This window comes from Cynoglossus semilaevis, chromosome 10, assembly GCF_000523025.1.
Source record: "Cynoglossus semilaevis isolate Cse_v1.0 chromosome 10, Cse_v1.0, whole genome shotgun sequence".
Lineage (NCBI taxonomy): Eukaryota > Metazoa > Chordata > Actinopteri > Pleuronectiformes > Cynoglossidae > Cynoglossus > Cynoglossus semilaevis.
The window spans coordinates 2,827,741-2,846,994 of record NC_024316.1 but is presented as its reverse complement, the minus strand read 5'-3'; the positions used below and the strand labels follow the sequence as shown (position 1 = coordinate 2,846,994).

Genomic DNA, 19,254 nt, shown 5'->3' with positions numbered 1-19,254 from the left:
ACAGTAGAGCGCCATTCCTGCGGGAGAACAGCACGTCCAGTGCAGACAGACACTCTTGCTCAAGGGCAGTGCTGCATACCAGATGTCTAAACCTGTAAGCTTAAGGGCTATATACTGATGATATCTGTAGCAGTCATATCCGCTCAGACTTTTAAAACGCAGAAAAATGACCTGATCCTTTTTTAATATATAGCAAAGCAACTGCATGTTGTTCAAAGTGATAGTTTAGAGGAAATTCTGTCCAATAGACTTTTCTATAACGCATATAAAAAATATAAAATGACATAACTTTTGCAATAATGTGCACCAAATACTTTAGTGAAGAAAATGTGTTCTGTCCTTATTACCATAGTTGGCCAGCAGGGGCAGTCTATTCAAACAGAGCTAATCATTTAAATTACCACATTAAATCATGTGTTTTCTTTTATACAAATACGTGGTTTGGCAGTGAGAGAAGTGAGAGATTAATTTAGACAGAAATATGAAGGTACGTCAAAAATGTTTTAAAACAATTTGAGATGTTATTTATGTAAATAAAACTTTTTTTGAGATCTGAGACTCCACCTGAATATAGTCCGGGACTCCTGTACTGTCCATCCGACTGGCCACGTTGACTGTGTTGCCCCATATATCGTACTGGGGTTTCCTGGCTCCGATCACCCCGGCTACAACAGGCCCCATGTTCAGTCCTGAGAGGAAAAAAAATCCCCATAAGGTGTTATAAGATATTTGTTACATAAATATTTTAAAATTAAATTTTCAATGCTGGATTTAGGTAAGCTTTAAAATTATAGTTCAGTTCCAGTTCCTGCCACAATTCCGGCTTACCGATCTTCATCTGGAAGTTATTGAAGGAGTGCTCGTTGATGTATTTCATCTGCTCTCTAAGCCTCATGGCATAGTCGGCCAAAGCCAGGATGTGTGATCGACCCTCCTTATCGTAGGTGGAATCGTTGAGTCCTGACGCTGCCATGTAAGTAGAGCCAATGGTTTTGATTTTCTCCAGTTGACGGAATCTCTCCTCACTGATAATCTACAGACAGAGCAGCACCGATGTGTATGAACAACAAATTAAGATAACCAGGAAAAATGATCAGACATCCGCAGCAATATCAACCGTCTCCTCCCACCTCGTCGAAATCAGCGATGATCTCGTTGAGCAGCCGGAGACACTCCACGCCTTCGTTGTTAGCCTCTAATTCCACGTAGAACTCTGAGAAGTTGCTGATGGAGGCAAACATCACCGCAACGCACTCACACGACTGGTAATACAGCTCGTCATTTCTACGCTCACGGGCAAGAAAGTGGGCAGCAACATCCTTCGGCAGGATGTTGTGGAGCAGCCGTCGGTTGTAAGCCTGCAGCTCCTCCATCTCCTCCTTCTCCTCTGTGGCCTGATGAGCATAAATACACAGATGTGGTTCCATTAGTGAAATGCACTTTTTAACTGTTTTCGATCATTTAAAAAAAAGTCATACTGTCTGTAAAGTTGAACGTGGGCGTCAATAGATCTTTGAGTTGAAGTAGGAAGTAGGAAGTAGGAAGAGTAGGTTAACAAAACTCCTATTTGTTTGATTTAAAAAAAATGTGTTTGAAGCTTTTTCAGTGTTGGCTTTGACACCAAACAAACCTACGAATATAAGTGAGCTTAAAGGCCACGAGGAACGGGATCACCGTCCTCAGGAATGCAGCCAGAAGCTGGTGTCTGCTCCTGTACTGAGTTTGCAGGAGGTCATTAGAACAAAAAGTTATTTTCCAAGAACAATAGATGTCTTTCATTATCTAAGCAGTGGTGGCTTAGTGGTTAAAGAAGCATAAATACACAGATGTGGTTCCATTAGTGAAATGCACTTTTTAACTGTATTCAATCATTTAAAAAAAAAGTCATACTGTCTGTAAAGTTGAAGGTCACATTTTGTCGTGTGTTGTGTCACAATGACAAGGAGTTCACTTTCCTTCCTTTTTAATGTTTCTTTATTAATTCTGAAGTTTTCGACACCGTCCACACACACTTTGGTGATGGGTTAAAAACAGAGGTCACATTTTGTCGTGTGTTGTGTCACAATGACAAGGAGTTCACTTTCCTTCCTTTTTAATGTTTCTTTATTAATTCTGAAGTTTTATTAAATCAAGTCACGTTAATTATATTTGTAGGGTCCAAATTCACAAAACACATTTGGCTTTGATGGATGTTACAGTTTATACATTAAAATAAGATTCTCCCTTTATACTAGTAATCTAGTAGTAATTTATCATATTTATATTAACAATACAAAGCAGAGCAGAATATGAGTTTCAAAGTTTCAGTGCGGTTCAAATGTTCTGACTGCTGCTGCTGAGGTTTCACTTTCATTTACCTGAAGCTTCCAGAGGAAGTCAAGGCGAGCAGTGGACTCCACCTGCTGGCCGTGCAGGTAGAGAGCCAGGACAAAGACAGTCAGGATTACAGGAGTCATGACCTTCAGGGATACCTTGGTAACACTGTCTGGGCTGAGGAGAGAGCACACACACACACTGCCGTTACAGACTGTATCGTAGCACTCGCTAATATATGCAAACCTATTTTTCCGGCCGTAGAACAACAATAGAAGTGACTTACCACAGTTCTGCAGTTTCATTGAAACCCGCACTGGAAAAAAGGACAAAAGAAAGTCGTGTCAACAAACCCTGTAAGAAACTGAATAGAAGTAAACAGAAAGTAATGCAACTTACTGTGGTAGGGAATCATTAACATGCAGCAGTTGCCTGAGGAAAAAGAAAAGAAGAACTTAAAAAAGAAAGACAGGACTAAACGTGAGAAAGTAGGTCAAATATAATCTAAACTTTATCATAAAACAAAGTAGGTCAAAAAGCAATGTATGGAGTGGAGACGTGAACTGTTGTGGGTGTTGAAATTGCAGCAAAAAACAGAGTAAACAGAGTAAAACTCTGGACGCAGCTAGCAGTGGTGCTGAGTGTTGAGATGATATATGGAGCTCCATCTGCGTCGTGAAAGAAAAAAATAAAAACATGTTTATCCACTGTGTATTCGAGCAACAATAAGTGTATGAGCGATGGAAGTAGTGTTTTTGTGCTAAAGTGCTTTAAAATTTTAACCTGATTAATCTTCACAAATTGATTAATATCATTTTGACAGAGCTGGTATTATTTCTTTATGGTCAGGCTTATAATGGTTTGGTTTCATATGTAGGCTGTGGAGTGACCCACCCTCGCGTAGTAGTAGTAGTAGTAGTAGTAGTAGTAGTAGTAGTAGTAGTAGTAGTAGTAGTAGTAGTAGTAGTAGTAGTAGTAAGGTAAATAAAGGAATAATTAATATTAAGTCTTTTCTTAGTTTCTTTGACTTTGTCATACAATAAAACCATCAAATGTTGGGTAAAAGTAAAGAGTTGAAACTTTGAGTCCTGAGTCAAGTGTACTGTCATCACTGATCAACAGAGTTAATCACAGGAGAAGCATGTGTTCGTCAGCTATTTTTACATCATCAATCGTTTCTGTGCTCCATAACAGTTTGAACAACCGTGGGTGAACACGACAACTGATAGGAGACTCACAGTGTGTTGGCAATGACCAGCAGGTCCGCGTTGTCAAACAGAACCACCTGAGGCCACTCCACCAGTAGGAGGAAAATGAGCTGAATGATCAACATGAGGGCAAGCTTCCCTATGCTGCTGATGTGGAGGAACACAGAGCAGGCCAGCAGGGTCAGCAGTACGCTGTAGCTGAAGTACTGCAGGAGAGAGGAGAGGGAATAAGGAGAATATTCAAACCAGCAATTCCGCGAGCACAAACAAAAATGCTGACCACACGCTGCAGGTTACAAAAGTAGGTCACACAAAGCAGTGACACACGCTAAACTGTTGTGGGGCTGACCTGTGGGAAATGGCAGGGCATGGTCTGGCTGGAACACAGAGTCAAACCGTCCTCTACCGTCTGGGTCAGGTTGTGCAGCAGGCAGAGAGTTGCTGAGGTGTTCAGTTCATCAGCTACACAGTCCCGTAGTCTCTCTCTGCTGCAGGTAAACTGTCAGGAAAAAAGGTCGACTCAGTTATCCAGGAATTAGTAACAAAAAGACCAGAATATAACCTGTTCACTCTTGCAGCCTTCACTTCATTTCAATTACACAAATGAAATTTGTATATATATGTATATATAAGATATATATCATATATACATATATCTAAATGTATATATATACTGCATATATATATGAAAGATTCAGATCAATGGATTATCATGGGTAATATAAAAAAGTGCAATCATGTTTGGTTTACAAACACTTCAAACAGAAACCTAATTTTAAGGTGATTTCCTGGGATCAACGGTGACTGTTGAATTGAAGTGGTACTTCAGACCTAAGTATCTTTTCACCTTTGGTTCTGTATAACTTTATTACAGTACATTTCTTCACTATTCTGTTGCTGACAGTTATTTTCTGCTCCTGTTTATATTAGCTCAGCCAGACGCCAGAACCAATCAACCTCCTGCGTTAATGCCAACTATAATAATGGTGGCCTGTTAATGTGTCAAGCCCTAATATATATATATATATATAGTATGAAATATAAGTTTGCCTTTTAAAGTGCAATGTTAAATCTGTCCTAATTCAATGTTGGACACTGCCATTGTTCTCCTTTGATTCCTCACCAATGCAATAATAAATGTGTCTTCCTAAATGTGCCAGTAAACATAGAAGAAATGTGGTGATTATAAATAGACTGATTTCTACAACTCCGTCTGTCACTGTGATAAATTATCATTACTTCCAACTCAATTAGTAATTATAGCACTCCCCGGGGCTTTTTTATGAAGGCCAGGATGTAGCAGAAGGTCTACAAATGTCCTGCAAAGCTGTCACATGGTTATCTAAGATAGGGAGTGAATTATAGATCATAGATAGAGCGACACATTTAACAGTTCATACATTAGCACCATTCCTTGTATCTTTGTATCAGGAGTATTTTGAAGCAACATCACAACTGTTGACAGTGTATCTTTGTATTTGAAGCAACATCACAACTGTTGACAGATTCAGCCCCTACCATATTAGCGAAAGAGGCGACGAAGAGGAGGAGGATGGTGAGGACGCCAACCAGCGTGCTGTTTGCACGCGATTGCACTATTTTCTTGGTTACGGTCTGCAAGGCAACTGGGAAGAGCTGGAATACAGCAGGCGTCAGGGACGGGATCAGATAAGAGAGATTTAATACCGTGAGTGATCCGGTCTGGAACCATGTGACAATGACTCTTTATCTGAAGAGCCACTGCAGAGAATGAGTGACAACTGCAGCTGTGTCTTACTTTAATGCAGGAGTAGATGGAGCAGATGAAGAGGATGTTGGCGAGGATGACGAAGATGCTAACGTAAAGACCTAGCATCAGCGGTGTCCTGTGGAAGAGAGGAAACTGAGACTTTTATTCACTGTTTAAGATAGCATTTCCTGTCCACCATTATTGAACTGGTAAACTAGAAAAGACACTGGGTATGAGCTGGAACGACTCACTTTGGAAAAATAATAATCTGAATGAAGCAGATGCAACAGAACACGAGGAGTGTGCAGGCCACGTAACCTCCGAACCGATCGTCAACCTTTTTGGAGTACTGTAAACAGAGAATTGAAAGGAAGTCAAATACATTGTGATCCATTCAGTTCATGTACATAACAACCGAAATCCCTGAACAAACAACCTTTTTCTCCAGATCGGCCGTCTGAAAAGTGAGGAGAAACTTCTTTACGTGATCCTTCCGCAGCTGGTCAATGCTGCGTGCGTCAATGGCCCGACCGAGGAATTCATCCACTTCGTCCTCAGGGTTCAGGGCCTCCTGAGTGCAGCGACTACAGCGTGGATGAAAGAAAAAGGGCAGAGCATGGTGTCTGTATCTGTATGTGTGGAATGACTTACAGCTACTGTGGTTTTTGCTGCAGACTTGGTTCAGACCTCAGACCTCCACAGTGATGACTGTCAGTCAATCACTGATATTAAAAACTACACAGGAGACACGAATGACACTCACTTGTCTTTGCTGGATGCTTCATCGATGCCCTGAGAAATAAAAAGTCAGACGTAGAAGAAGTGAGAAAATGACTGCACAAAAGGGGAAACTGTAGCAAATAATCAAAGTCTGGATCACCACGTAGCCACAGTGCAACAACAATAAAAACAGAGACACAGACATCTGCGCAGCTAATCCCTGCGAGTGAGACTGATGTTTTAATTAACGCTCTGAGCTTCAAATTACACCCTCTTTGCCCCCTGGCGCTGACCTTTTGGGAAGGAGAGAAAAAAAAAGGGACCGCGAATGAAGGAAAGTCGAGGAAGCAGGGGAACATGTAGAATGAAGGGAGTTGAGTGAGGAAGTGAAATATCTGCAGCTGCAGCCTGCAGATTGGCCTCAGTAGAATCCAATGAGCTGGAAATCCCTTGGACCCTCAGTGCAGCTTCTGTTTGTTTGATATGAAACGATCAATAATTCTTACAGACTCTCCCACCGCTCCGGGTTTTTCCATGTAAGTACTACAGTAGAAATCCGTCACATCAGGACATTTTATTCAGCCTGGTCTGGTCCAGACATGGTGACAATACATTTTACTGGGTCTTCATGCTGTTTTGTAATCAGAATAAGAAGTCTGAAGGTGTGGTATTTTAGATTATTGTCCGTTTAAGTGTCCACTGAAGTGAATTGCCAGTTTTGACCAGTTGTAAACATTAACACCAGCAGGAAGCCCGATCTGTCTCTGATTGGCTGGTAGTCACTGCTTTTGCTTGTTGGGTGGGTCAATGACCTTTGTCAACCTAGTCCTGTCCCTTTCCAGAAAAAAATCCAGACATTTTCACTTTTCATGTTCAGTTAAATCTGGTAACGTTTTAAATGTTTTTGGCTGTTGTACTTTGAGCTGCAGTGCTAACTAGTATCTAACTGTATATAATTCTAGATGGTACTTTCAACTGAACAATGGCCCATTTTAGCTTTTAGCAGTTTCTTGTAAATGGACATTGCCAAAGCTTTTTAAGTTACATTGTGGGTTTGGGTAATGTTTGCTTTTTGATTGTAATTTGTATATAAAATAATACAAATAATACAAAAGAGCAATCCCAGCAAATATTAAAGTCATGGTTTTGGTTTTCAGCTATAATGTATGTATTCTTCGCTCCAAAAAAATCAAATAACTACATACTGTTAAAATAACATTGATCATTATTAATGTTTTAAAAACCCTTTTGCCAAGCCTAAATCTCAACATTGACTGACACCAAAAACTAATAGTTATTTTATCTTAGCTTCAGTTGAATAAATTATAAACCAGGCTGTTAGCATTCAGCTCAAGGGAGAAATAAATACCCATTCACTTTGCCCTGGCATGAATTCAACTGCTGTTGATATTTTTCAGGCCCTATGTTGGTGTGACTCAAAGAAAAACATCTTTTATAATCTGTCCTCACATCATTGTCATCATTTTCACCTACATTTAGAAACTCTTACATGACTCAGGCTGTTTGTAAAAGACAGAAAAACCAGGTGTCAACCACTCAGATGAGCGCCCCCTGGCTTCATCTCACCATCTGCCTAAAAGCTTTGGGTTCCTTGGGCCTGGAGAAGGTTCTGTCCGGGACCCAGCGTGGCATCAGTCCCTCAACAGAATTTGCACGCCCTCGCTGTATCTTGGCCATCATGGCTTTCTCTTCTTTCTGAAAATGAAGAAGCACCACCGTGACAATTACTCTGACAAACAAGGTCCCCGGTGTCAAGTGACAAACCATTATACTGTTGGTGGGAAATACAGCACTGGAGAGTTACTGTGAAGTTTTGAAGAAGGCTCAAGGATGTGTGTGTGTGTGTGTGTTCCCAGCACTAACCCGCTTTTGGCTGCAACCCAAAACCAAGAAGGTTTCAATGTTGTTCTCCTTTAGGTAAGCATTCCTCTCTCCACCAAAGCCTGGCTCCACCTCATAGTCACCGTTCAGGTACTGTAGAGTTGCTTTGGTGATGTGGATACGTCTACACACACGGAAAATGACACACACGCACACACACACACAAAGTTTCAGATAATAATAATAATCTTAATTAAATCCCTTATTCTTATACCAATCCCAGCCAAAAACCAACAGTCATTTTAAAGTGAATAATTAACCATATCCCTAATCTGGGTGTTGTTGAACCATGGGAGCAAACAGGACCCATAGAACTTAGACTCCATAAAGAAAATAGAGTTAAAAAAAATGACAGTTTCTTGTAAGCTGTCAAGTTTTTGAAGAGTGGTACTTTAATTAAAAAAAAAAAATCTATAGACCAGCTGTCTGCCTTTAAACGTCTGAGGATAAAAGTGACTTGAAAAACCTTCCCAAGAAACTTATTTCATAAAAACATGACTTTAGATTAGAACACTTATCTGGACCCTTTTTTCACCTTATTCAAGGTAGAGCCAAACTTAATAAATGACGTAGTAGAAGTGTCCTACCCAGCTTTTCCTCCGGCTTCCATTTGGTTGGCAAGTGTCACATCGTTGGACCAGACGTCAAACTGCCACTTGCGGAGCCCGAGAACCCCACAGTGAACACGTCCACTGTGGATACCAACCCTCATGTTCACATTAACGCCCGTCACCTCTCTCACCAGCCTGCAGTCGCACACATATGAACAAGCTATTGTCAAAATAAAAGCACTTGTAACCAAAACTGCATTTTTCTCTCACAGTGGGGATTCTTATGTGACTTTATAGGGGACAATCTATGCACTGGAAATGTGTCTGATATCAGGCTGTTTACACCATCATGATTTCACCCGCTCTGTGATGTCATAAAGCCAGGGATGACAACAACCAACCACCAAACCCAGCTGGGGGTATCATCCATACTACCACCTGTGCCAGGATCTGAAATGTATGGTACTCATCCACAACGGCCGGACAATTATCTACAACTAACTACAACCCAGAAGCGAAGCACAGCTGCTCGCTGCGCTAAATGAACAATATTATGGAAACACTCAAAGCACTTGAGGTTTGTTGTCATCTGTAACAACACAGAGGAGACAGCCTGTGAGGCCGTTCAAGTTCTGTTAGTCGACATATTAACACAAAAGTGAAGGCAATGTAACAAAGTTAACTACTAACCACTGCAAAAAACTTCAACATTCATTACTGTCGCCTAAGTCTTTTCTTCAGGTATCCTGGCGGTACACAATACCTGCCAGAATGGCATACGATACCTTACTACGCATGCACACAAAAAAAAAACCACACAAATGCACCTGTCAGAATCAGACAATTTGCTAACAGGCATTTCACACTCACTGCTTAACTGTTGCCATGGTTACAAAGCTTTCCTCAGACGCCACCAAAGTGGCTCATTAGCAACAAAAGATAAAGGTACAGAAACAGACAGCTCAGAACAAAGTGACTAAAGAATCCAGATCGTCCCAAACATGTGCCTGACATTTCAGCTGAACCATAGTCAATTGTATGAACATATGCCCCCTATAAAGATGGTGAGTGTCTAGGAGTTTTGGTGGGATTGACTCACGAGATGGCTTCAATCATGTCTACTCCCATCTCCACGCAGCAGTGGGCGTGGTCGGCCCTGGGCTCAGGCAGCCCGGACACACAGTAGTAACAGTCGCCGAGAATTTTGATACGAAGGCAGTGGTTTTCCTGCGAACACACACGCAACAACATTATACTGAGTGCAAAAGATTCTCCTGCCGGATATGGAGCCTGGACTGCATGATTTGGATGGTTCATCAGTTCAGCATGGTCTAATTGATGTGTTACACAACGCTTAAGCATCCCCGCCCCCTCAATCTAGTACACCAATGCTGGCTGTGTCACTGTAACTGCACAGTTACGTAAGCAGCGGTTCAAAGTCCTGATATAAAACACCGGCTGCTGCGGGGGTCCGTTCTTACCGAGGCCAGCTTGTCAAAGCGGGCAAAAAGTTCGTTTAGCGTCATGACCAGTTCCTGGGCTGTGCACTGAGACGCCAGACTGGTGAAGCCCTCAATGTCTGCAAACAGTATGCTGGAGAGAAGGAGGAGCAGTGGAGGGGGGGGGGGGGGGGGGGGGGGGGGGGGGGGGCGTAGAGGGTAACCAAAAGAGACAGAAAGAAAAATAAACATAAATGAGACTGAAAAATAGTTCAATCAATAAAACATTGAGATTGTTAGCATGCTCTCGCACCTCCCTTCTTCCCTCCCTCCCTCCCTCCCTCCATCGGAAAAAGCTGCCATGTGAGCAGGAGAAGGAGAGAGGCAGTCATTTGTTCAGCTCTGCCTCTCATCATCCACACCAATGTAGGTCATCTCCTCCAGCCTGTCCCTCTGAGAACGCTCCAAACCAACCCCCTGTCTGCATGCCTTTCATTACTAACATTTGATATTAATGAAAAGCGATGAGGAGCAACAAGCTAGACCTGAAACTCATATGAAGACAACAGATGGCGCTAAAAGTCCCACACGGTAGAGACAGAAACAACAACCAAACTCACAATTTGATAACAAAAAAATGCCATTGATTGCGCAATCCTTTAGTTACTTGACCTCAATTATAAACAAATACTCTATTTACTGGATTAAACCAGTGGTATTTAGCCCAGCACTGGCATGTCGCCCTGTTTGCCCTTGTTAATACACTTCAGTCAGCCACCGTTCACCTTCTGTATGTTCTACTGCAGCAGTGATGTCACAGAAACATGATGGAGAACGAATCACATTTAGTTGGAATTACTTTCAAACTTATTGTTTAGCACTAACTCAAATAATAACAACATCCTGTAGAGGTCTATTTTACACACCACACCCTTATGACCATTAATTATGGCAACCTGCTAATTACGTTGCAGCCACTCAGTGTGTTTTCGTCATGTTGACGAACACAAAAAATAAGAAAACATTAAAGATTTGAGAGCCTATTTTAAAGAATTGAATTGATTAAATTACGCTCAATATTTTTAAGTTTTCTTTTTGGGTTTCACCTCACAAACATCTCTGTTGCATGGTTGTCGAAAAAATAACAAACTAAGAAACAAAATCCTACATGCTACTGCTATTAGTTAAAAACACCACGTTTGTGGTCACAAATTAAAAAAAAGCTTCATGAAATATTAAACAATTATGAAGCTATTTATAACCACTCAGTGTAAAAAATTAATAAATCATATGTGAAAGGGTAATAGCATAGCACTTGGTTTAAAATCTGCCCTGCCCCATCAGTAGCATCAGTGTTTTTATTAAGTAAGAACTAAAAATGATAAAAACAGAAGTAGTAGTACAGAATAAACCTCCAACTGACAACACAGTCTTTGTTTTTTTAATTAATGTTTTATTTGCAATGGTCTAATTATCAATCTAATTATTGATAGAACATTACAAATACAACATTAATATATATTAATATAATATATATATGTTTCTTAACTACATGCACTTCTTTAAAAAGGTACTTTACTAATACGAAGTGTGTTCATATTTTTTTGTACTATGTTGATTTGGGATAATGTCTCGTTCCTGTAAGTTCATACCTGCAGCAGCAGCAGCAGCAGCAGCAGCAGCCGTGCTGCAACAGATTGTTCTACTAAGTACATCACCTGTATCTATTTGGGTCACCTCTGACAGGAGATCTCTGAGGCTGCCTCGTTTCATTGTCTCCACCAATATGGCTACAGCCACGTGAGAAGTGCCGGCTGCACCTAATGCTAGCCTGATTGATGGAGAGTTTCAATTTGCCCGTTAGTGCTGATTTATTCCCAACACCAGCAACATCCAGCGGTGAGGACTGAAGAGGGGGACCTGCCTGAGTGAATATCCGTACTGCAGATAGGCCTGTCACTGTCAATGCACAGCCACTGCATAATACACTGTAATAGTCCTGAGTTTATGGGTTTATCATTAGAATATTTTCACTTTCCATTCAGGTTCTATTCATCACTCACTTGTCACACACAGTCCCGTCCTCCATCCTGGAACCTAGCAATTCCCCTCAGCTGTCCTTAATTTTAGGATTGTCTCCAACATTCTAACTTTCTGGTGGTCTTGATGTACAACGGAAGGTCAAAAAAAAAAATTCTATGACAGACTTTTGTTTTAAAGTTTTTCAAATGAGAAAACTACCCGATAATTTTGACAGGTTCCCATTTAAGTTTCCCATTTGCTTATATTTTTATACCTGATTAAATAGTGTGTTGTATTTATCTAAATTGGATTGGATTGGAAAAAATCTTAAATTGATACTTACTTTATTACTTTTCATCTGACTTTAGAATTACTGGGAAATAAAGTTAATAAAGTGTATTTCTAATAAATATAAACATATTTATATATGATATATTTGACCCTTTTTTCAAAGTAATAAAAAGTCATATTTTAATTACAATAAAAGTGTGTGTATGTGTGTTTATATACACACTGTATGTGTGTTTACCTAACATTGTCATGTTTTTGGATGTAGATCTTGTGGAACATCATATCTTCCTTCTTGGCATTGATATCAGCCTTCATCTCCATGGCAACATGTCTTGGCAGTACTGACAGGAGTAGGCGCTCCTGGGAGAGAAAAACAGAGAGAGAGAAAGAGAGGGAGAGAGAGAGAGAGAGAGAGAGAGAGAGAGAGGGTGAGCCTGAGCCCATTCATTGCATGAGTCCACACCATTAGAAAGCTGAATGAGTCACCATGCCTTGTTGGCATCTGTGTAGGAACGTGTCAGTCGGACGGCGAGGAGTGGAGATATGTGTTATACTCATGAACATATTGTCTAAAATTGACACAAACAATTTAGCCTTGAAGATGGAGACACCCTTTAGTTGTTCCTTTGCATGTCTCCGTGTGTTTGGTTTTCCTACAGGATATGGACGCCGCTTCCTCCTCCTCCTTATTTGCTTAAGCATGCATGTTTGCGTGTGTAAGTGTGAGTGCGTGCATGTGTCTACCTGCTGCTGGTTTTCTCTCTGCAGATGCAGTCTGGCCTGGATGTATCCTCTTGTTTCCTGGAAGGCCTGTCTCTGGGAGACCTCCGCAGGGTAGTGGGTGCAGATCCCTATCATGTTAGTGCAGAGGAAGATCACCACGTTGGCACTGACCTGAAAACAAATTCACAGACACAATGCTTAGCACAAAATTGGGAAAACAGAGACAAGACAGAGGAACCCCACCAAGTATAGATGTCACTCTACAAGAATACAGTCAACTCTGTCTGACCTGGGTGAGGTCAATGAACTAAATTGATAACATCATAGGATTTACTGCAGGAAGAAAAAAGAAATCCTAAAAACAACTCAGGGAACAATGGCTGTGATCTGCTCAGAAGCGATGACAAGCGCCCTGTGGTCGCTCAGCTAGATGACTTTGGCCTCTTGTTGCACATGATACCGAAAACTAAATAGTGTGAAGCAAAATTGTAGGGCATGGGGAAAGTACACTTTCAGTACTGCTTGGATGAAGATCAACGGAAAAAATCAGAATTAACTAACAATGACAAAGGACCCTTTCAATATTTTTGTCATTTGGTGAAACCAGATCATAAGACCCTCAAAAACCGTTCTGAATGATGATCAAGGGAGGGGAACTTCAAAATTAAACGAATTTGTCTATTAATTCAAATGTACATTTTCAACAGGATCAGCAGATAGAAGCTTCTTCTGTGTAACCATTGTGGGGGGGCTAGGGGAGAAAGTTAAGGAGGGGGGAGTGTTGGTTGAACAATGAGGCTTTGAGAAAACAGACCGTGGCCGAAGTAAATTTGTTTCTGATATAGTTCAAACCGAAGTAAATTTGTTTCTGATATAGTTTACGGTTGATTTTGGGCGGCCAGCAACTCTAAAAGCATTAGATGGGGCTGCTGTTTGTGTGTTTCAGCAAACGAGTGGTCAGCCAACAAGTCTGTTAGTCATTCTGTGACTGTCCGCAGCCAAGGACCAAACAGCAGAAATACAGCCATTCAGATCTGGGCTTCCCCTCCACTCAGAAACACACACACACACACACACACTCCGGCCTGGGAAACTCACTTGACCCATGACCTGAGAAGTAAGAGTTTCCTCTGAAGATGACAGCATTTATAATGTGAAAAAACAGCACGACATTAGGCAGAACTGATGAGCAGGTTTTTAAAGTGACACGTTTTGAACACTGTGTCAGGTACAACATGTGCCACTGTTTGGTTTGCGATGCCTCGGAGGCTGGCGCTCACTTTGCTAGACAATAGGAAAACTCACCTGATGAAATCTACGCCTGCTTGAGTCCACTGTGTGCTTAATATGTTTGCTGACTGATCGTAGTGTAAGGAAACGCCATTGTCTGCTCGACCATGTGATGTTTATTTGCGAAATGCAAAGTAAATTGTAATGCCACGAGTGTGTGAGTGCAGAAGAACAAAAATGCAGAAACAGCAGTGACTGTGGCGGAAATGTTTTTTGAAGTGATTAACTTTTTCCCTTTCTCTTAAAATGTTTCCAATATTAAATATTATATAATATAATATTAAATAATAAAAGTGCTACTTTTATTGTGAAGATAAATCAATATAGTGTTGAGTGGTGGTGCAGGCTACAAACAAAGGCACTAATCAATTATTTCCTCAATTGCAGCAAACAGGAAACACAACTGGACCGCACTGACTGCACAACCATTGGTCCTCTGGTTTGACCGCTGCATCACAACAAGTAAGTTTGGAGGAACGCAACGTTTATCTGTGGAAGCTCTAAGATTTAACATACATTTTTGTTCATTTCTGTTTAAAAACATTACGATGCTGTTGTTCTCAAATGATGGTAAGCGTACCACAGCTGGTACGTAGGCTCCCTCTTCCTATTTGGAAAATCAGAAGGACATTTTGTGTGTGTGTATGTGTGTGTGTGTGTGTGTGTGTGTGTGGGGAGGGAGGGTGCTTAGTTTCCGATGTGCCATTTATAGTTACATTTAATTGTACAGTTTAGCTTATGTTTATAAATAGGCTAATAACCTTTGAACTGTTTAAAGCTGAACAGCTTTGGCCTGTACTGCTGTACTCTATTTTAATTTGCTGTCAGTTCTGGGACAGCGGATTATTTGTGGCGGTGGACTTGAAAACCACTGACTTAATAATGACTTGAAGAGTCTTATCCATCACATCACTATTTATAAGATAGGGCTGGTATGTGACCAATCCAGTGTGTTCATTTGTATTTATTTTTTCTGTCAGCGTTATCAAAAAGGGACCTCCTCAACTCTTTTAACCCATGCAGACACCAAAAAAAAAAAAAAGGATGCACCCATCCACATTCTGAGACTGTTGGAGTTGACTCCTATAAAACGATTAATCATTATAAAATGAACAAATATGATTCAAAACTACAGACCACTGACCAACAGGTGTCCACAATCAAAACAGCCAACAACATATAAGAGGGAGGGAAAGCAGTTTACCACACTCCAGAGATAGGGTTTATACTGTATACAGTGAGCTCGGCCTTTGTTGTCTCAACAAGACGGAGACAATCTAGCAACCCGTGTTGGAAACCCAACACCCTTGCCACAGGACACTGACAGGCAAATTCCTTTCTGTTTGTTACCTGGTTTCTTTGTTTTCTCTACCACCTGAAAACAAAGGGACAAAACTACACTGGAGGCATGTCAGTGAGGAGGCGAACACATGCAGGTGCAGATGCCACCACGTCTTCATATTGGGCACATACCAATGCGCAACGTAGCTCAGGGCACTGAGCGCAGCATGGATTGTCTTTTTTATTTTGGAGGGATAAAGATGCAGCCGGGTTTCTTCAAACAAGTTTTTCTTTCATTATATTTTTAAGGCAGGGCCGAGATGTACTATTCCTTGATGCAGGATGAGAGAGAATGCCTAATGCAAACAGGCAACACTCGGAGGTTCACATCAAACCCGTGAAAAATGTGAAGAAGCCTATTATCAGGCTGGTGAAAATGAGGTAAAAAACACACGCTCTGTTTCTGAGAAAGTGTGGAGCACAACCCTGATTTGTGCCGAGCTGTCACTCACTTTGTGAGTGGTCCATAGTGTTAGCTAACGCAACCGAGCCGCCGGGTAAGCCATGCTTCAACCCCTAAAAGCTAAAAAAATTAAGCAGATGGCTCTGAACAAAAGTGAAGCAAATAATTCATTTAGCCAGAGTGTCTGGGATACAGGGCCACCTGCAGTTCCCAAGACCGGGCTTCTCAGCGCTGCATTCAATTCGCATTCAGACAATTCAGCTTCCCGTGTGAGCACACGCTCAGATTTCATAGACCGACCACTCCAACTGATTTTGATAATTTGGCAATAAAAACACAGCAGCCTAGGTGGTCCAACATTTGGAGCTTTTGTGTAAAATAATCAAACAGTGAAGCAAACAAACAGAATCATTAAACACAATTAAATATGTCGGTGAAAACATGGAAGGATTTCTCTTTGTTCTTATGCCTAATGAATTATAGTTCAAACACAATACCAACCGTGGCAATCGTGGTTTTTACTTTATTTTTATTTTTAACTGTGTCAACTTCTCTGGAAACAGGGTTTGCAGATGGTAAATGATTCAAATAAAATGTCTGTTTTAAGGGATAGTATTTTACAAAACTCACAGTTTTACTTTTCTGCAGCCCTTCTAGTCAATGTCTGCAACATCTACGTTTCAAGGTCCGTGTTCCCAGAATACCAGCAGTTTCTCCTCATTCTTCATCACAAACGTAAGTGTAAACTATATTAGTATGATAGCTTTTAATATTGACGTGGTACAGTATGCTAAGTCGCCACAAAATCTGTGGATGTGGAGATTGGATGGCAAAGAGAGCATTAGTGGCCTGTGCATGAATATGTACAGAGTGACACTGTAGAGGCTACATCCACACAAACGCATCACTTCTTCACTAACTAGCGCCCCCTTACCTAATAATTAGGCATCATACCTAATAACTGCTATGTTGCTTGTTAAATCCAATTAAGAGGAAAACACCAGCTAAAATGTAACATCAACATGAGAGGGTTTTCTAGAGTCAGAGTCACTTTCTTTCATATCAGAAGTTGGTCTTCACTTTATTCTTTTCCTCCAAACGGGATTGTAATTAACATCAGATAAAACTGAGGAGCTCCACTGACTGACAGTTGACTCCACAGACCTGATTAAAAGCACAGTCTTTGATGCCTAATCCAAATGTACAAAGGCAGGTACTTCTGTGCAATGCTGTTGAATGGAGTTCAGAAAACCTTCAGGTTTGGTTTGGTTCCATCAAGGTGCCTAGTGATGAAGGGCCGGGAGATTTCATTTCAGAACCACTGAAGGATGGAGATGGGGAGGCTTTTTGTTTGGCAAACACACAGGAAATCCACTCCATCTTTGATAATATCCCACTGGATGACTTCCTGACACACAAACGCGTTGGAATGTCCATCTGTGCAAATCGTGCAACACCACGGCTGATTAGTTCTATTGATTAGGGAGGTTTGGCAGAGAAGTCACATCTGTGTTGAAGTGCTGTAAGTATTATTAACTCTGATGATGACAGACTGAGAGGAAGAACAGACCAGTCACCATTGATAGAATAAACTGTGACCTAATGAATAAGGCTACACTTCAGATAAACAATGGCTGGATTTCCCTCCAAAGATAAGTCGGGATAACGCAGAAATACAGGGAACCAGTAAAGATCAAATTCACACTTGAGTTGAGACTTGAGTGAACATCCCAAGAGTCAACCCTTAAGTCAATAGACAAGGTAAGAAAATGGGCTTTATGAATGTAAATCTCTACGCTGAGCACAACTGGACACAGGCCAAGATCTGTCAGACAAACGTGCATATGAATTTAATTAGAAACGAAATCCAGCGATCTGAATAAAAGCACTATCAATATTCACCAGATGAAGTTAGCCAGACCCCCACCACTGACCGCCTACAGTTTGACCAAAACATTTTCCCTGAAATTCATAGGAAAACACAACTATTTCAGCTGAAAACAGTCCGACAAAGCATGGTCATTTTTTTATTGTTGTTTGAAGACATTTCTAGATAAATATTAAATGATTTCCTTAGTATTAAGACAGATTAACCAGATCTGCAGCAACTGAGCAATGATGTTTCTTAGAGAAAACAGCAAATTAAATCAACTTTTCCTACTTACAAATGTTTAGTGTTTAGTTTGGATGTAGTTACGCTGTCATTTAAACATAATCCTCTTGTGATGCCAACATTTCCTGCCCTTGTGTGGTAAAAAAACAAAACATTTAAAGTTAATAAAAAAAAGGGTGTGAGACGCCACGCAGGCTTTTTGACCATATGTGTAAATAATGCTTCGCCGTCTGATTCTGCTGTATGTGAGTACTGATAAAGTCATTACAGCAGGGCTGAAAATAGCAAGGGTTTTTTGTGATAAGAAAGGCCAAAAATTTGCGTAAAAACAACTGCTTGTAATTTTTTCCCTGAAGTCAGAGGGAAAGTCTAAAAATAGCTTGTTTTCGACCAAGAGGTCATAATCACAGCACAGCCAATTTATGGCCAACGTCTTGGTTTAGACACTTAAAAAACACTGACGAAAACGCTTCACTTATCAGTTGATGAATGGTTTTCTTCACAAATTATTTTCTGTAACACGCTTTTGGTTTGCTTCCCACGACAGCATGAATAACTGCACCAGCAGGTGGTGTTTGCTCCACCATCCTCACTTCCACGTTTGAATTATTACTCAGCAGGTACATGAATTAATTAAAACACATTAAGATTCATATGCGGCGTCGTGTCACATACACAGGGCTGTGATGAGACGCACACTCGTGTGTGTGTTTTGTCAGCGCTCTTGGCTGCTCACTGGCTCGGGTCAGTGTTTGGCTGGACAAACAGAGAGAGGCAGAGAGGGAGAGAAGGAGGTTTGGGTCAGGACTGGACATCTTTCTCTCCCCCCCAGCTGTGGACTCACTAACCCTTCACTTCCTGTAGCTTACACTCTTATAAGCACAGCTGCCACGACAGCTATTAGCCTAACAAACCAATTAGCCGACCGGCCTCGTTCGCTCTGGTGTGAACTGTGTGATGAGGTCCAGTCCTTGAACTGTGTTACTCTAAGCTAAACGTGCAGGAATTTCAACTTGAGTGTTTTTTTCTTTCATCTCCTTTTAAGCACATCATAAACAAGACGAAACTACAGTGAAGCCACTCTTCCACGTCCACAGAAACCAATTTAAAACACATTGTTGGTTTCCTAATACTGACCTAAGAATTAAAACAGAGGACAGTGAAGGTGAGTCAGTGTTTAACAAAGAATTAGAGTACGGTCAAAGCATC

At 41.0% G+C, this 19,254-nt stretch overlaps 1 protein-coding gene across 1 annotated transcript in view; it reads right to left on the bottom strand.

Annotated features, from left to right (window-relative positions):
• Positions 1 to 19,254, bottom strand: part of LOC103384589 (adenylate cyclase type 6-like) — a 36,683-nt gene that overhangs the window by 3,638 nt on the left and 13,791 nt on the right. Inside the window, exons 4-23 of the mRNA XM_008318152.3 lie at positions 12,920 to 13,069; positions 12,414 to 12,535; positions 9,905 to 10,016; positions 9,523 to 9,650; positions 8,460 to 8,618; positions 7,855 to 7,996; positions 7,558 to 7,686; positions 6,014 to 6,042; positions 5,687 to 5,834; positions 5,502 to 5,599; positions 5,299 to 5,386; positions 5,040 to 5,156; positions 3,871 to 4,020; positions 3,552 to 3,727; positions 2,713 to 2,745; positions 2,600 to 2,629; positions 2,358 to 2,490; positions 1,131 to 1,394; positions 829 to 1,033; positions 565 to 689 (exon numbers count right to left, since the gene is read on the bottom strand). Of these exons, the coding sequence (XP_008316374.1) occupies positions 565 to 689; positions 829 to 1,033; positions 1,131 to 1,394; positions 2,358 to 2,490; positions 2,600 to 2,629; positions 2,713 to 2,745; positions 3,552 to 3,727; positions 3,871 to 4,020; positions 5,040 to 5,156; positions 5,299 to 5,386; positions 5,502 to 5,599; positions 5,687 to 5,834; positions 6,014 to 6,042; positions 7,558 to 7,686; positions 7,855 to 7,996; positions 8,460 to 8,618; positions 9,523 to 9,650; positions 9,905 to 10,016; positions 12,414 to 12,535; positions 12,920 to 13,069 (2,538 nt within the window). The remainder of the gene's footprint in view (positions 1 to 564; positions 690 to 828; positions 1,034 to 1,130; positions 1,395 to 2,357; positions 2,491 to 2,599; positions 2,630 to 2,712; positions 2,746 to 3,551; positions 3,728 to 3,870; positions 4,021 to 5,039; positions 5,157 to 5,298; positions 5,387 to 5,501; positions 5,600 to 5,686; positions 5,835 to 6,013; positions 6,043 to 7,557; positions 7,687 to 7,854; positions 7,997 to 8,459; positions 8,619 to 9,522; positions 9,651 to 9,904; positions 10,017 to 12,413; positions 12,536 to 12,919; positions 13,070 to 19,254) is intronic.